The following is a 13,730-nucleotide window of genomic DNA, read 5'->3' on the forward strand; positions in this document are numbered from 1 at the left end:
GATTATCAGGTACTGGGGTTTGTCATGGGCCAATCTGCCCCACTCCCATCTTTTTCTCTGATGGACTCCTATTTTAAAAAGTTTACTGGTTACCTGTTGAGAACAAAATATCGGTTTATATATTCATTTTGGTCAGATAGAATCCTGCCAGAATAGACTCCCCTTCCTCAGGCTGCTTGGGGTTTCACTCCAAACTCTGTGTCAGCTTGTAAAGTCCTGGCTGAGATTAGCTTTCCCTACATCCACACTGGCTGATGGTCTCCTGGGAACTTCAGAAAACCCTGAGGCCTGGCAGCTTGCTGGGGGAGAGGGCTTCCCAGGGAGTTCTAGGAACGTCAGCTCTGCAGAGGAACAGCTGTGTCTCTCGATGGTTCTATCTTGCTGACAGCCAACAGAGGCCTGACCAGAAGCCATCCTGAAATGTTCTTGCCTCTTGTTGCAGCCTACAAGGCTTCATGGACACTGAACCCGAGAGGCAGCCAGGAGGATGCCCTGTGAAATCTGGGTTTCCCACTAAGCCACGAGCCTACAGTTTCCTGTGAACAGCTGCTGAGCACTAGAGTGTTTATGGGAACTGGGGAGAGGCGAGGCTGTGAGTGAGTGCTAGAAGGCAGACCCAACACTGTGACTGCTCTCGTGCTTCTCAGTGCACTGGGATTCTAAGTTTGTTCCACTTATCTGGTGAGTACCATACTTGATCTTGTACAGTTTTTGTTTTTTTTTTTAATTTAAAGAAAAAATTTAAAATGTCTGTCAGTCTTATTTTAACTAACCCCCTGAGACTGTATCTGGTCCCTTCAGTACTTCGTTCCTTATGTCTGAAATGGCCTTGACAACTCCCTTATCTCTTTGGAGAAACTATTCTTCCTTTAGGACTCATTCGACTATCCTTTCTTCTAACAAGGCATCTGTAGTGTAAGTAGCCCTTTCTCGGGGTTTCTGATTTTAGTACAAACCATATTTTGTCGTCATTAACTGCTTCCTTTCTCACTAGTCTATGAACTTCTTGAGGGAAGAGATCACCTGACGACTACCATCGGGGACCACAGGTTCAGGCATAGGACAGGCAAGTAGTTCTCAGAACATGGTCCCGTTAGTGCCTGTTTGAATATCACCTTGGATGTCAGTTCTAGAATAAACACAATCTGTGTGTGGCGGGGTGGGGGGCAGAGAGTCTACCTTTTTAACAAGCTGCCCAGATGATTCCTTTCCACAATGAAGGCTGGTAATTTTTATAGTAGGCTCTTGACAAATGTTTGTTGATTTATTGATACGGACATTTGTGTCTTGGAAACAAGATTTAGGTCAATGACTCCTTCTTTATGGTCAGTAGCTTTCAGAGAAGCACGTACTTCCCAGATTACTTTTTTCAGGTGCAGCCTAAATATAGCCTCGACTCCATTCACTGAAAACACCAAAACGTCACCATTTAACCTTTTTAAAAAGTGTGTTTCTCTATAGTCATCTGCTTCCTAACACCCATATATTAGGGGGAACGTTTCTGTTCAGATAGAGACTGGTTGGGCACAGATGCGTGAACCGGTGGTAGTGATGGAGATGGGGCGGGGCGGGGGGGGCGTTGATGGGAAGCAGCGTCCTGGTTCCCTGTAGTATGTATGTCCTGATCCACAGAAGGGTCAGAGTCAGGGTGATCTGTAAAGAAGTTTGTCTTATCATTAAGAATTTGCAGAGGGTTTTCAGGGGTCTGGGGAAGTTCTGAAGCACAGATACTTTATAAACAGTTGTTGAGAAGGTTTTGACTGTATCTGGATGGGATTTAGAGTGATGACTAGCATTGACAGGGTGCCAATCAGGGCTGTTAGGATTGGAAATCTACTTTATTAGAATCACTTAAAAAGAAAGAGAAGGTGGAGTGATCAGACCCAGAGTAATACTGCTGGCATCTCTTCTGAGCTATTTGCCTATCAATAAAAATGCTTTTGATCCATTCTTCATAACAATAGCTAGTGGTTTCCAAAGCTTTGGTACTAAATCAAAAGTACTGTCTCATTCTATCCCATATAAGGTCAGTACATGCCAAATCCAATGTGTAGGCCAAATGTGAAGAGGACTAGGAGTTCGGGCTTAGATGCTAGGCAACATCAGGCTGACCTAATGTGTAACTACCATGGAGTTGTAAGCTATAAAATAGTCCCCTGTATTGCCCTCCATAATCATGTAATTCTTCTAGGTCTAATTACATGTTAACCTGTCTTTACAAGGATTGGTTATAAAATAATCCAGAAATCACAATAATAAAGTCCTTTCTAAGGGCCCATCTTTTTAGCTGAGTTGGAATACAGCACTTGATCCCCCCATTAATTGTCAAGCAGAAAATTAAGCAGAATGGTTGAACTCTCAAGGGACTCAGAATCCAAATCTGCAAAACTCCAAATAATACCAGTGAAATCCCACTGATCTTCTGTTATGTATCTACCTTATGTCTTAAAGACTCCAGTTTTATAAAAAGGACATGAGAATGTGTAGGAAGAATACATACTTTTGCCCAGCTAGATTAGTGTCACAAATAATCACAAATAATTAGCATTACTTGTTGTTTAGGAAGTTCTAGCCTCAGTTTTATGGTCTCTATATATGGAATCTATTTGAATAGCTTATTTCACTCCCTGCTTCTCTTCCAGGAAATCAAGATTTATGCCACTGTGCATTTTTATGTAACATTTGTGTGTCCTAAGAGGGTGTTATCTGAATATATTTGCATATAGCATATACTATAGGTACCCAGATGTGATAAAGATTTTGCTAATAAGTATTTCCAGTTCAAGGGAGATTTTTGCTATGCTCCTGGCCTTCTTAGGCTGACTTGGAGCGGGCCCACTATACCCTGTATCTGTATGGGTTTAATTATTCCAAGGGAAGATTCTGGGGAGATTGCAAAGAGTATTCCTGACCTCTCCAGATTCAGAAGTCCAGGGGACTCCCAGAATCATTCTATCTACAAGTATTCTTCAGAAAAGAGTATCCCCAGCACCAGAAACTTCTTTCTCTGTCTAGCCTGATCCAAAGCAGTTTGGAATCCACATTCTGTCATTCTGTCCCTGTCACAACATTTAACTAAATTCCAGAAGCTGCAGGAGAAGTCTTTTTGGTCTCAGCATTCAGGTTTCTACAAAATATGGATGGCCAAACTCACTTAGCAGAGAGGCACACTTACTGGCAGGATCCATTTTGCCAGTCTTAGAAACTCTTTTCTACCTTGTCATTCCACTGGATGATTACTCTCTCTGACGACAGAAGTATAAGTACCTCAATATTTGGGGGGAGGGTGTGGGTGGGGAGCACATCTGTTTTAAAATTTCCTTTAAGGTAGATTAAGATAAAATATCAAGGTAGAGAGGTAATGGAGAAATGAAGGGAAAAATACCTCCCAAGTTTATTTTAATCAAAAACTTGAGTCTCTAGCCTCCCTTCTCATATATTGATCAAAAGAAGTGTCAAATGCTAATACAGGTAAACCAGTTCAAAAGACCAAAAGTGAGGGGAAAAATCTTGGAAAACTTAAGAGTTGGTTGTGCCTGCTTCTTATTGAAGATTCCGACTAAATTTTTTCTTTCTAATACACTTTTGAATTTTCTAATACTAAATTATCTACTCCTATTAACCTGTGTTGTGTAAAGCAGATCATTTCTTAAATTTTGAGGTAGCTGATTGAAAAAAATGTGTGTGTGTAGTAACTACTTAGGAGACATTGTAAGTGAACTGTGTTCTCCAAGTAGAACATACAAGGAGAAGCAATCTTTATGAGAGGCATGAAATTTAAAAAATGGGGACTCATTCCCATTTTTTTAAGCTTCAAGTGGTCTGTATTATTCATACTTAGAGAAGGAACATTTACTGCTGATCATCATGTGCTTTGTTCATGCCCCAAAATCATGGGGGAGATCACAACTTTGTCACACTTAGGAAAAGAGAAATAGTTGTCAGTGTTTGACACATTTTCCAATAGAAGAAAAATCCAGGGCGCCTGGGTGGCTCAGTTGGTTAAGCCACTGCCTTCGGCTCAGGTCATGATCCTGGAGTCCTGGGATCGAGTCCCGCATCGGGCTCCCTGCTCGGCAGGGAGTCTGCTTCTCCCTCTGACCCTCCCCCTTCTCATGCTCTCTCTCTCTATCTCATTCTCTCTCTCAAATAAATAAACAAAAAATCTTAAAAAAAAAAAAAAAGAAAAATCCAGTTGCCAACTACATACAAGTTCATTTTGGGTTCCTGGAACTGATAACACATCAGCATGTCTTATGAAACCTGTGCATGGCACGTTATTACAGCTGTATATCATCAGAGAGAAAAAAAAATAATTGGTTTTCCTTGGAGTATCTCTAAGTTGATGTCATATTCAGTAACCCTGTAGTTGAAAAATCTATATATGATGGATGAAGTTTGGACTATCTTGAATTTAATTCCTCCTCTGCCAGCTTCTACAGGCCCTGGTGTACCTGTCATTTTGAGGTGAGTGCATGCATTATTTAGAAAATGTAACCAGGTGTTACTTCTGCCAGAATACCAACTATAGAAGAACAGTTTGTCTCACATGTACAACAGCCTCATTCTTCACTCTTAACTGTGCCAAGGAGGAACCATTTTAAACTTGGAACCCCACACCAGGGTCAGTGCCAAGGCATAGCGTGAATGAATGCTGTGCATCACAGAGTGAGGACTTTGGAGACAGCCCTTAAACATACCAGCTTTTAAAGTGGAGTCCCAGGCACATCACCAACATAACCTCAAGAACTCTTCCTTGTGAGAATAAGTACTACTTCTGGATCTGCTCATGAGGACTCTCAAAAAGAGACCAGTTAGAGCTTTGACTCTGGTCCAGACCACTCCCCCCACCCAAAAAAAAAAATGCCAACTTAGTTGTATTTTGTGGGGCAAATAAATTTTTCCTTCCTTTCCCCTTCCTTAGTTGCCAGCTTGTTTTATTTATGTTGGTTAAATGGATCCAAATTTGGGCAGGGAAGCCTGGATTAGTCTAGCAGTGGTAGTCCAGATGTCCCTATATCATCAGCATTACAGGGATGACCTCAGGATGCATCCTCTCTTGAATCTGGGGATCTGGCTTGATTTGGAACTTTCAGACAGGACGCAACCTGGCCTTCAGTTGGAAGCTATGTGTCCAAATTTTGGAATTCAGATTTGCAACATGTGAGATGCAAATTAATCTGTCGTCTTATAATCAGTTTTATGTTGTATAGCCAACTAATACACATGGTTACAGAAGAGCAAAACCCCTTAGTTTGTATGTCCCTAATTTGAAATGTAAGTATAATATAATCTTGACGAAGTTAATCTCACTTCTGACCAGAAAGCAAAGCTGTTTCAATTGTTAACAGGTTCAGGTGAATTACTTTAATATTATTTAAGACAAAGGATGAGGAAAACAATTTCCTTACCGATTAGCAGAGCTTCTTTCTCTGATTTTAAGCCTTGGCTTCTTTTTTCAATATTGTTCTCTCGGTCTTGGTTGACCAATGCGACTGTCAACACATTGATTTCCTGAGGTTAAAAAACAAAAACCATATAGGCATGCATGTAGATTTTGTGCATTTCAATAAAAGCCACCAGGTCTTTTTATCTCTATTAAAAAAAGGTCATCACTTCCATTTGTAACTGAACATCAGCTTTTATAAGTAATTGATCTATGTGCCCAACAATAGAAAAGTAATAACTAAAACTTAGGTTCCTAGCTGCTACTCCCAGCAAACCACGTAACTATGCAAAAGTGGCAAATTTGGCATAAATTATCTTAGGTTTTTGTCCATGTTTTGATTAAACTCTGTTAGCAAAAACAATTTGATTGTAGCTACTTTAACATGTTTTTATTTCAAATATAAAAAACTTCCCCCAAAGCATGTACAAACTGATTTATATAACTATGCTAGTAACTTGTATGAGTGTGTGGGGAAATAGGATTGTTATTAGAAGTGTTTACGGTGAATGAGTATATGTCCTTATACACAACTGCAGAAGGTAGATAAAGCAAACGGTGAGAAATTCTTTTCTTTGGAAACTAAAAATGAAGAATTGTACAACAAACCAATAACACGTGGAACACTGAAGTTTAACTATTCTTAGTTCTTTCTGTGGTCTATTTTATTTAGAAACAGAGAAAAACATCTAACTCATTCTCCCAGACTTGTATTAGGACTCAGAATGGAGAATGATTTAATAGAAAATCAAATGTAATGATCAGAGACGTATATATATGGGTTAGAATCATTAGGGTAGTTCAGTTTTGGAGAAAAATTTCTCACTGAAAGATAGGTCTCAAAGAAGGATGAGCATATTGAGCAAAGAGTTAAGGATACTCCATTAGATGATGCTACAAGTCTAGAGGTTAGTAGGGAGGGACAAAGGAGAACTGAGAAGGTCTGGGCAAAAGATTTGGCAGGTGTTACCAGGACTGGAACTGGTTATAGATATTGATCTAGTTAATACAAATAAGTAAAATTGGCCAGATAAAAGAATATAGGAAATTGTTGGGAACATGTTGAGCATGTAAAGAGCACAAAGCCCCTCTGAAGTCATTCAAATAAAAGAAAAAATAAAAACATCAGTGTACGTCAATCACAAAAGTTCTACAAGCTGAATTTAAACTACGAGCTGCTACTTTGTAAATCAGGGGTAATTAGAAATTGCCAGGAAAGAAGGCTCTGCTAAGAAATTGCAATTGGTAATATTTGGTGAGTGTTTTGGAGGTTCCTCTAAAGGTCAGTCTTACCTGCTGAAGACAGAGTAAGAGGTGTAGATGGGTATAAGGTAAGGAATTAAGGGAATCACAGTGATGTGATAATAGATCAGAGGAAGATGCTGGTTGGCTAAGAGGGTACCAGTGAGGCCTGAGGCTCATAGCAGTAGTGTGCCCATGAGGATAGGGGTCAGAAAGGGCTTAAGGAATGGTCCATAGCAAGGCTGGAGCCGGCTGGATATAAAAGACCGTTAGAAATGAAAGATGCTCTTACACTTCCAAAAAGGGATCTTGGGAACCAGCCCCAGGACAAACACAATCCAGAATTTTAAAACCAAATAAACCCAATGATTTATGTAGATGAACTCAGAAGTTACAGGAAAGGTATAGGAATTCCCTCTGTGATGAAATACCAAATGGATGTATTTTAAGGGCTAGCAGAGGTCTAGGAAGAAAGGGATGGAAAGGTAGTACCTAGGATGATGATGGTATCACTTAAGAAATAATGAACCCAAGAAAGGGTGATCTGGGGTGGGGAGGAGCAAGATGGCAGAGGAGTAGGAGACCTAAATTTCATCTGGTTCCAGGAATTCGGCTAGATAGGTAACAAACCATTCTGAACACCTATGAACTCAACAGGAGATCAAAGAAAAGAATAGCAGCAACTCTCTGAGCAGAAAAGCGACAACTTTCTGGAAGGTAGGACATGCGGAGAAGTGAATCCGAGGCGATATTCGGGAGGATAGATGGTGGGGGAGGGGGCCTCCATCAGCCGCTACTGGCAAGTGAGAGAGAGCAGAGCACAACATCGGAACTTTTAGAAGTCTGCTCCGCTGAGGGACGTTGCTCCAGTGGCTAAGCAGGGCGTGGAACCCTTGCAGGACAGTGTGGTCTCAGGACCCTCGGGGTCACAGAAAGACCGGGGGTGCCTGAGTGCGGCAGAGACGGAGCCGAGGAATGGGCTCTCAGCTTGGGATTGCCATAATCCATGATCCGCGGCACAGTCGGGCCACTGCTCTTCCAACAGGGACCCAACAAGCGGCAGATCTGGGGAGACTCCACACTGAGTCGGATGCCAGAGATAGAAACGCTTGCTCACAGTCCGGGTGAGCACAGAGTGCAGCCAGAGACCAGGGAGACGGGAGTGATTGACTGCTTTTCTCTGGGGGCACACTGAGTGGGGCCCCGAGTTCTCGGCTCCTCCGGGGTGGAGATTGGGAGGCCGCCATTTTCACTCTCGGCCTCCAAAGCTGTATGGAAAGCTTGCAGGGAACAAAAGCTCCCGAGACCAAACCTGAGCAGATTACTTAGCCCGACCTAGCAAGGGTGGGGCAATTACGCCTCCAGCAAAGACATTTGGGAACCATGGCAACAGGCCCCTCCCCCAGAAGATCAGCAAGAACAGCCAGCCAAGACCAAGTTTACTGATCAATGAGAACGGCAGAACTCCAGCAGTAGGGAAATACAGGACATAGAATTCATGGCTTTTTCCCCCATGATTCTTTAGTTTTTCAAAGTTAATTTTTTTAATTTTCTATTTTTATTGAGTTTTTCTAAAATCTTTAATTTTCATTTTTAGAGTGATATTCTATCGCTTCGTTGTAGTTAACATTTTATAATAAGATTACTATATATATTATACACACACACACACTTTAAAATTTGGGGATACGGTTTCTTCTAAAAGACCAAAATATACCCTAAATCTCTAGTGTATGGCTTTGTTCTAGTTTCCTGCTTGATCATTTTTTTTTCCAACCAACTTCTTATCAATTCCTTTTTAAAAATCTTTTTTACTTTTCATCTTTAGTCATATTCCATATCTTCATTGTATTTACCCTTATTTTTGTATCCATATCTTCATTGTATTTACCCTTATTTTTGTATATATATGTCTTTAAAAATTTGGGAGGCAGTTTCTTCGAACAGACCAAAATACACCCAAAATCTAGTGTGTGGCTCTGTTCTATTCACCAGCCTGATGATATTCTTTTTTACTTTTTTCCCCTTCTTTCCCCCCCATTCATCCATTTTTCTCTGGACAAAATGACCAGATGGGAAAACTCACCTCAAGAAAAAGAACAAGAGGCAGTACAGACTGCCAGGGACCTAGTCAATATGGACATTAGTAAGATGTTAGAACTAGAGTTCAGAATGACGATTATAAAGATAGTAGCTGGGCTTGAAAAAAGCATAGAAGATACTAGAGAATCCCTTTCTGGAGAAATAAAAGAACTAAAATCTAACCAAGTCAAAATCAAAAAGGCTATTAATGAGGTGCAATCAAAAGTGGAGGCTCTAACTGCTAGGATAAATGAGGCAGAAGAGAGAATTAGTGATATAGAAGACCAAATGATGGAGAATAAAGCAGCTGAGAAAGAAACAACTACCGGGGGCGCCTGGGTGGCTCAGTCGGTTGAGCGGCTGCCTTCGGCTCGGGTCGTGATCCTGGAGTCCTGGGTTCGAGCCCTGCGTCGGGCTCCCTGCTCAGCGGGGAGTCTGCTTCTCCCTCTCCCTCTGCCTACTTGTGCTCTCTGTCAAATAAATAAATAAAATCTTAAAAAAAAAAAAAAAAACTACTGGATCACAAGGGCAGAATTCGAGAGAACTGATACCATAAAGCGAAATAGAATAATTGGGATCCCAGAAGAAGAGAGAGAGAAGGAGGGGCAGATGGTATATTGGAGCAAATTATAGCAGAGAACTTCTTAATTTGGGGAAGGAAACAGGCATCAAAATCCAGTAGGCACAGAGAACCCCCCCCTCAAAATCAATAAAAATAGGTCAACACCCTGACATCTAATAGTAAAACTTACAAGTCTCAGAGACAGAGAAAATCCTGAAAGAAGCTCGGTGAAAAGAGGTCTATAACCTATAATGGTAGAAACATTAGATTGGCAGCAGACCTATTCACAGAGACCTAGCAGGACAGCAAGGACTGGCATGATATATTTAGAACACTAAATGAGAAAAATATGCAGCCAACAATACTATATCCAGCTAGGATATCACTGAAAATAGAAGGAGAGATAAAAAGCTTCCAGGACAAACAAAAACGAAAAGAATTTGCAAACACCAAACCAGCTCTACAAGAAATATTGGAAGGGTTCCTCTAAGCAAAGAGAGAGCCTAAAAGTAACATAGACCAGAAAGGAACAGAGACAATATACAGTAACAGTAACTTTATAGGCAATACAATGGCACTAAATTCATATCTTTCAATAGTTACCCTGAATGTAAATGGGCTAAATGCCCCAATCAAAAGACACAGGCTATCAGACTGGATAAAAAAAACAAGACCCATCGATATGCTGTCTGCAAGAGACTCATAGAGCCAAAGACACCTCCAGATTTAAAGTGAAGGGGTGGAAAATCATTTACCATGCTAATGGACATCAAAAGAAAGCTGGGGTGGCAATCCTTATATCAGACAAATCAGATTTTAAGCCAAAGGCTATAATAAGAGATGACAAAGGACACTATATCCTACTTAAAGGGTCTATCCAACAAGATCTAACAATTTTAAATATCCATGCCCTTAACATGGGAGCAGCCAATTATATAAGCCAATTAATAACATCAAAGAAACACATTGACAATAATACAGTGATAGTAGGGGACTTTAACACCCCCCTCACTGAAATGGACAGATCATGTAAGCAAAACATCAAGGAAATAAAGGCTTTAAATGACACACTGGACCAGATGGACTTCACAGATCTATTCAGAACATTCCATCCCAAAGCAATAGAATACACATTCTTCTCTAGTGCCCATGGAACATTCTCCAGAATAGATCACATCCTAGGTCACAAATCAGGTCTCAGCCAGTACCAAAAGATTGGGATCATTCCCTGCATATTTTCAGACCATAATGCTTTGAAACTAAAACTCAATCACAAGAGGAAAGTCGGAAAGAACTCAAATACATGGAGGCTAAAGAGCATCCTACTAAAGAATGAATGGGTCAACCAGGAAATTAAAGATAATTCTTCTTTAAAAAATTCATGGAAACAAATGAAAATGAAAACACATCTGTTCAAAATCTTTGGGATGCAGAAAGGCAGTCCTAAGAGGAAAGTATAGAGCAATACAAGCCTTTCTCAAGAAACAAGAAAGGTCTCAAATACACAACCTCACCCTACACCTAAGGGAGCTGGAGAAAGAACAGCAAATAAAGCCTAAACCCAGCAGGAGAAGAGAGAGAATAAAGATCAGAGCAGAAATCAATGAAATAGAAACCAAAAGAACAGTAGAACAGATCAATGAAACTAGGAGCTGGTTCTTTGAAAGAATTAATAAGATTGATAAACCTCTGGCCAGACTTAGCAAAAAGAAAAGAGAAATGACCCAAATAAATAAATAAAATCATGAACGAAAGAAAGAGGAGAGATCACAACCAACACCAAAGAAATACAATCAATTATAAGAACATATTATGGGTAACTATATGCCAGCAAATTAGATAATCTGGAAGAAATGGATGCATTCCTAGAGACGTATAAACTACCAAAACTGAACCAGGAAGAAATAGAAAACCTGAACAGACCCATAACCAGTAAGGAAATTGAAGCAGTAATCAAAAATCTCCCAAAAAACAGAAGCCCAGGGCCAGATGGCTTCCCAGGGGAATTCTACCAAACATTTAAAGAAGAATTAATACCTATTCTTCTGAAACTCTTCAAAAAAATAGAAATGGAAGGAAAACTTCCAAACTCATTTTATGAGGCCAGCATTACTTTGATCCCAAACCCAAAGACCCCATCAAAAAGAATTACAGACCAATATCCCTGATGAACATGGATGCAAAAATTCTCACCAAAATACTAGCCAATAGGATCCAACACTACACTAAAAGGATTATTCACCATGACCAAGTGGGAGTTATTCCGGGGCTGCAAGGTTGGTTCAACATCCACAAACCAATCAATGTGATACAATACATTAATAAAAGAAAGAACAAGAAGCATATGACCCTCTCAATAGATGCAGCAAAAGCATTGGACAAAGCACAGCATCCTTTCTTGATTAAAACTCTTCACAGTGTAGGGATAGAGGGTACATACCTCAATATCATAAAAGCCATCTATGAAAAACCCACAGCGAATATCATTCTCAATGGGGAAAAATGGAGAGCTTTTCCCCTAAGGTCAGGAACATGGCAAGGATGCCCACTATCACCACTGCTATTCAACATAGTACTAGAAGTCCTAGCCTTAGCAATCAGACAACAAAAAGAAATAAAAGACATCCGAATTGGCAAAGAAGTCAAACTCTCACTCTTTGCAGATGATATGATACTCTGTGTGGAAAACCCAAAAGACTCCACCCCAAAACTGCTAGAACTCATACAGGAATTCAGTAAAGTGGCAGGATATAAAATCAATGCACAGATATCAGTTGCATTTCTATACACCAACAAGACAGAAGAAAGAGAAATGAAGGAGTCGATCCCATTTACAATTGCACCCAAAACCATAAAATACCTAGGACTAAATCTAACCAAAGAGGCAAAGGATCTGTACTCAGAAAACTATAGAATACTCATGAAAGAAATTGAGGAAGACACAAAGAAATGGAAAAACATTCCATGCTCATGGATTGGAAAAACAAATATTGTGAAATGTCTACGCTACCTAGAGCAGTCTACACATTTAATGCAATCCCTATCAAAATACCCTCCACTTTTTTCAAAGAAATGGAACAAATAATCCTAAAATTTGTATGGAACCAGAAAAGACCCCTAATAGCCAGAGGAATGTTGAAAAAGAAAAGCAAAGCTGGTGGCATCACAATTCTGGACTTGAAGCTCTTTTACAAAGCTGTCATCATCAAGACAGTATGGTACTGGCACAAAAACAGACACACGGATCAATGGAACAGAACAGAGAGCCCAGAAATGGACCCTCAACTCTATGGTCAACTAATCTTTGACAAAGCAGGAAAGAATGTCCAATGGAAAAAAGACAGTCTCTTCAACAAATGGTGTTGGGAAAATTGGAGAGCCACATGCAGAAGAATGAACCTAGACCATTTCCTTACACCACACACAAAAACAGACTCAAAATTGATGAAAGACCTAATTGTGAGATAGGAATCCATCAGAATCCTTGAGGAGAACACAGGCAGCAACCTCTTTGACCTCAGCCACAGCAACTTCTTCCTAAAAACATCGCCAAAGGCAAGAGAAGCAAGGGCAAAAATGAACTATTGGGACTTCATTAAGATTAAAAGCTTTTCCACAGCAAAGGAAACAGTCAACAAAACCAAAAGACAACAGACAGAATGGGAAGAAGATATCTGCAAATGACATATCAGATAAAGGGCTAGTATCAAAAATCTAACTGAAATAATATGTGACCATTAAGCCAGCCCTGAAAGAAATATTAAGGGGGGGGGTTCTATAAAAGAAAGACCCCAAGAGTGATCTAGAACAGAAATTTACAGAGACAATCTATAGAAACAAGGTCTTCACAGGCAACATGATGACAATAAATTCGTATCTTTCAATAATCACTCTCAACATGAATGGCCTAAATGTTCCCATAAAACGGCACAGGGTTGCAGATTAGATAAAAAGACAGGACCCATCCATATGCTGTCCACAAGAGACTCATTTCGAACCTAAAGATACATCCAGACTGAAAGTGAAGGGATGGAGATCCATCTTCCATGCCAACGGACCTCAAAAGAAAGCTGGGGTAGCAATTCTTATATCAGACAAATTAGACTTTAAGCTAAAGACTGTAGTTAGAGACACAGAAGGACACTATATCATTCTTAAAGGGTCTATCCAACAAGAAGATCTAACAATTGTAAATATCTACGCCCCCAGCATGGGAGAAGCCATCTACATAAGCCAACTGTTAACCAAAATGGAATCATACTGATAACAACACGTTAATTGTAGGAGACCTCAATACTCCACTCTCAGCAATGGACAGATCATCTAAGCAGAAAATCAACAAGGAAACAAGAGCTTTGAATGATACATTGGACCAGATGGACCTCATAGATATTTATA

General features: G+C 40.1%; 1 protein-coding gene across 3 annotated transcripts in view; it reads right to left on the reverse strand.

The window, feature by feature from the left end:
- ENOX1 (ecto-NOX disulfide-thiol exchanger 1) overlaps positions 1 to 13,730 on the reverse strand; it is a 210,923-nt gene that overhangs the window by 16,580 nt on the left and 180,613 nt on the right. For all 3 annotated transcript variants that reach the window (XM_044913177.1, XM_021697871.2, XM_021697870.2), the window contains one exon: positions 5,412 to 5,514. In XM_044913177.1, coding sequence (XP_044769112.1) covers positions 5,412 to 5,514 — 103 coding nt within the window. The remainder of the gene's footprint in view (positions 1 to 5,411; positions 5,515 to 13,730) is intronic.

Source organism: Neomonachus schauinslandi, chromosome 3 (assembly GCF_002201575.2).
Source record: "Neomonachus schauinslandi chromosome 3, ASM220157v2, whole genome shotgun sequence".
In the NCBI taxonomy this organism is placed as follows: Eukaryota; Metazoa; Chordata; class Mammalia; order Carnivora; family Phocidae; genus Neomonachus; species Neomonachus schauinslandi.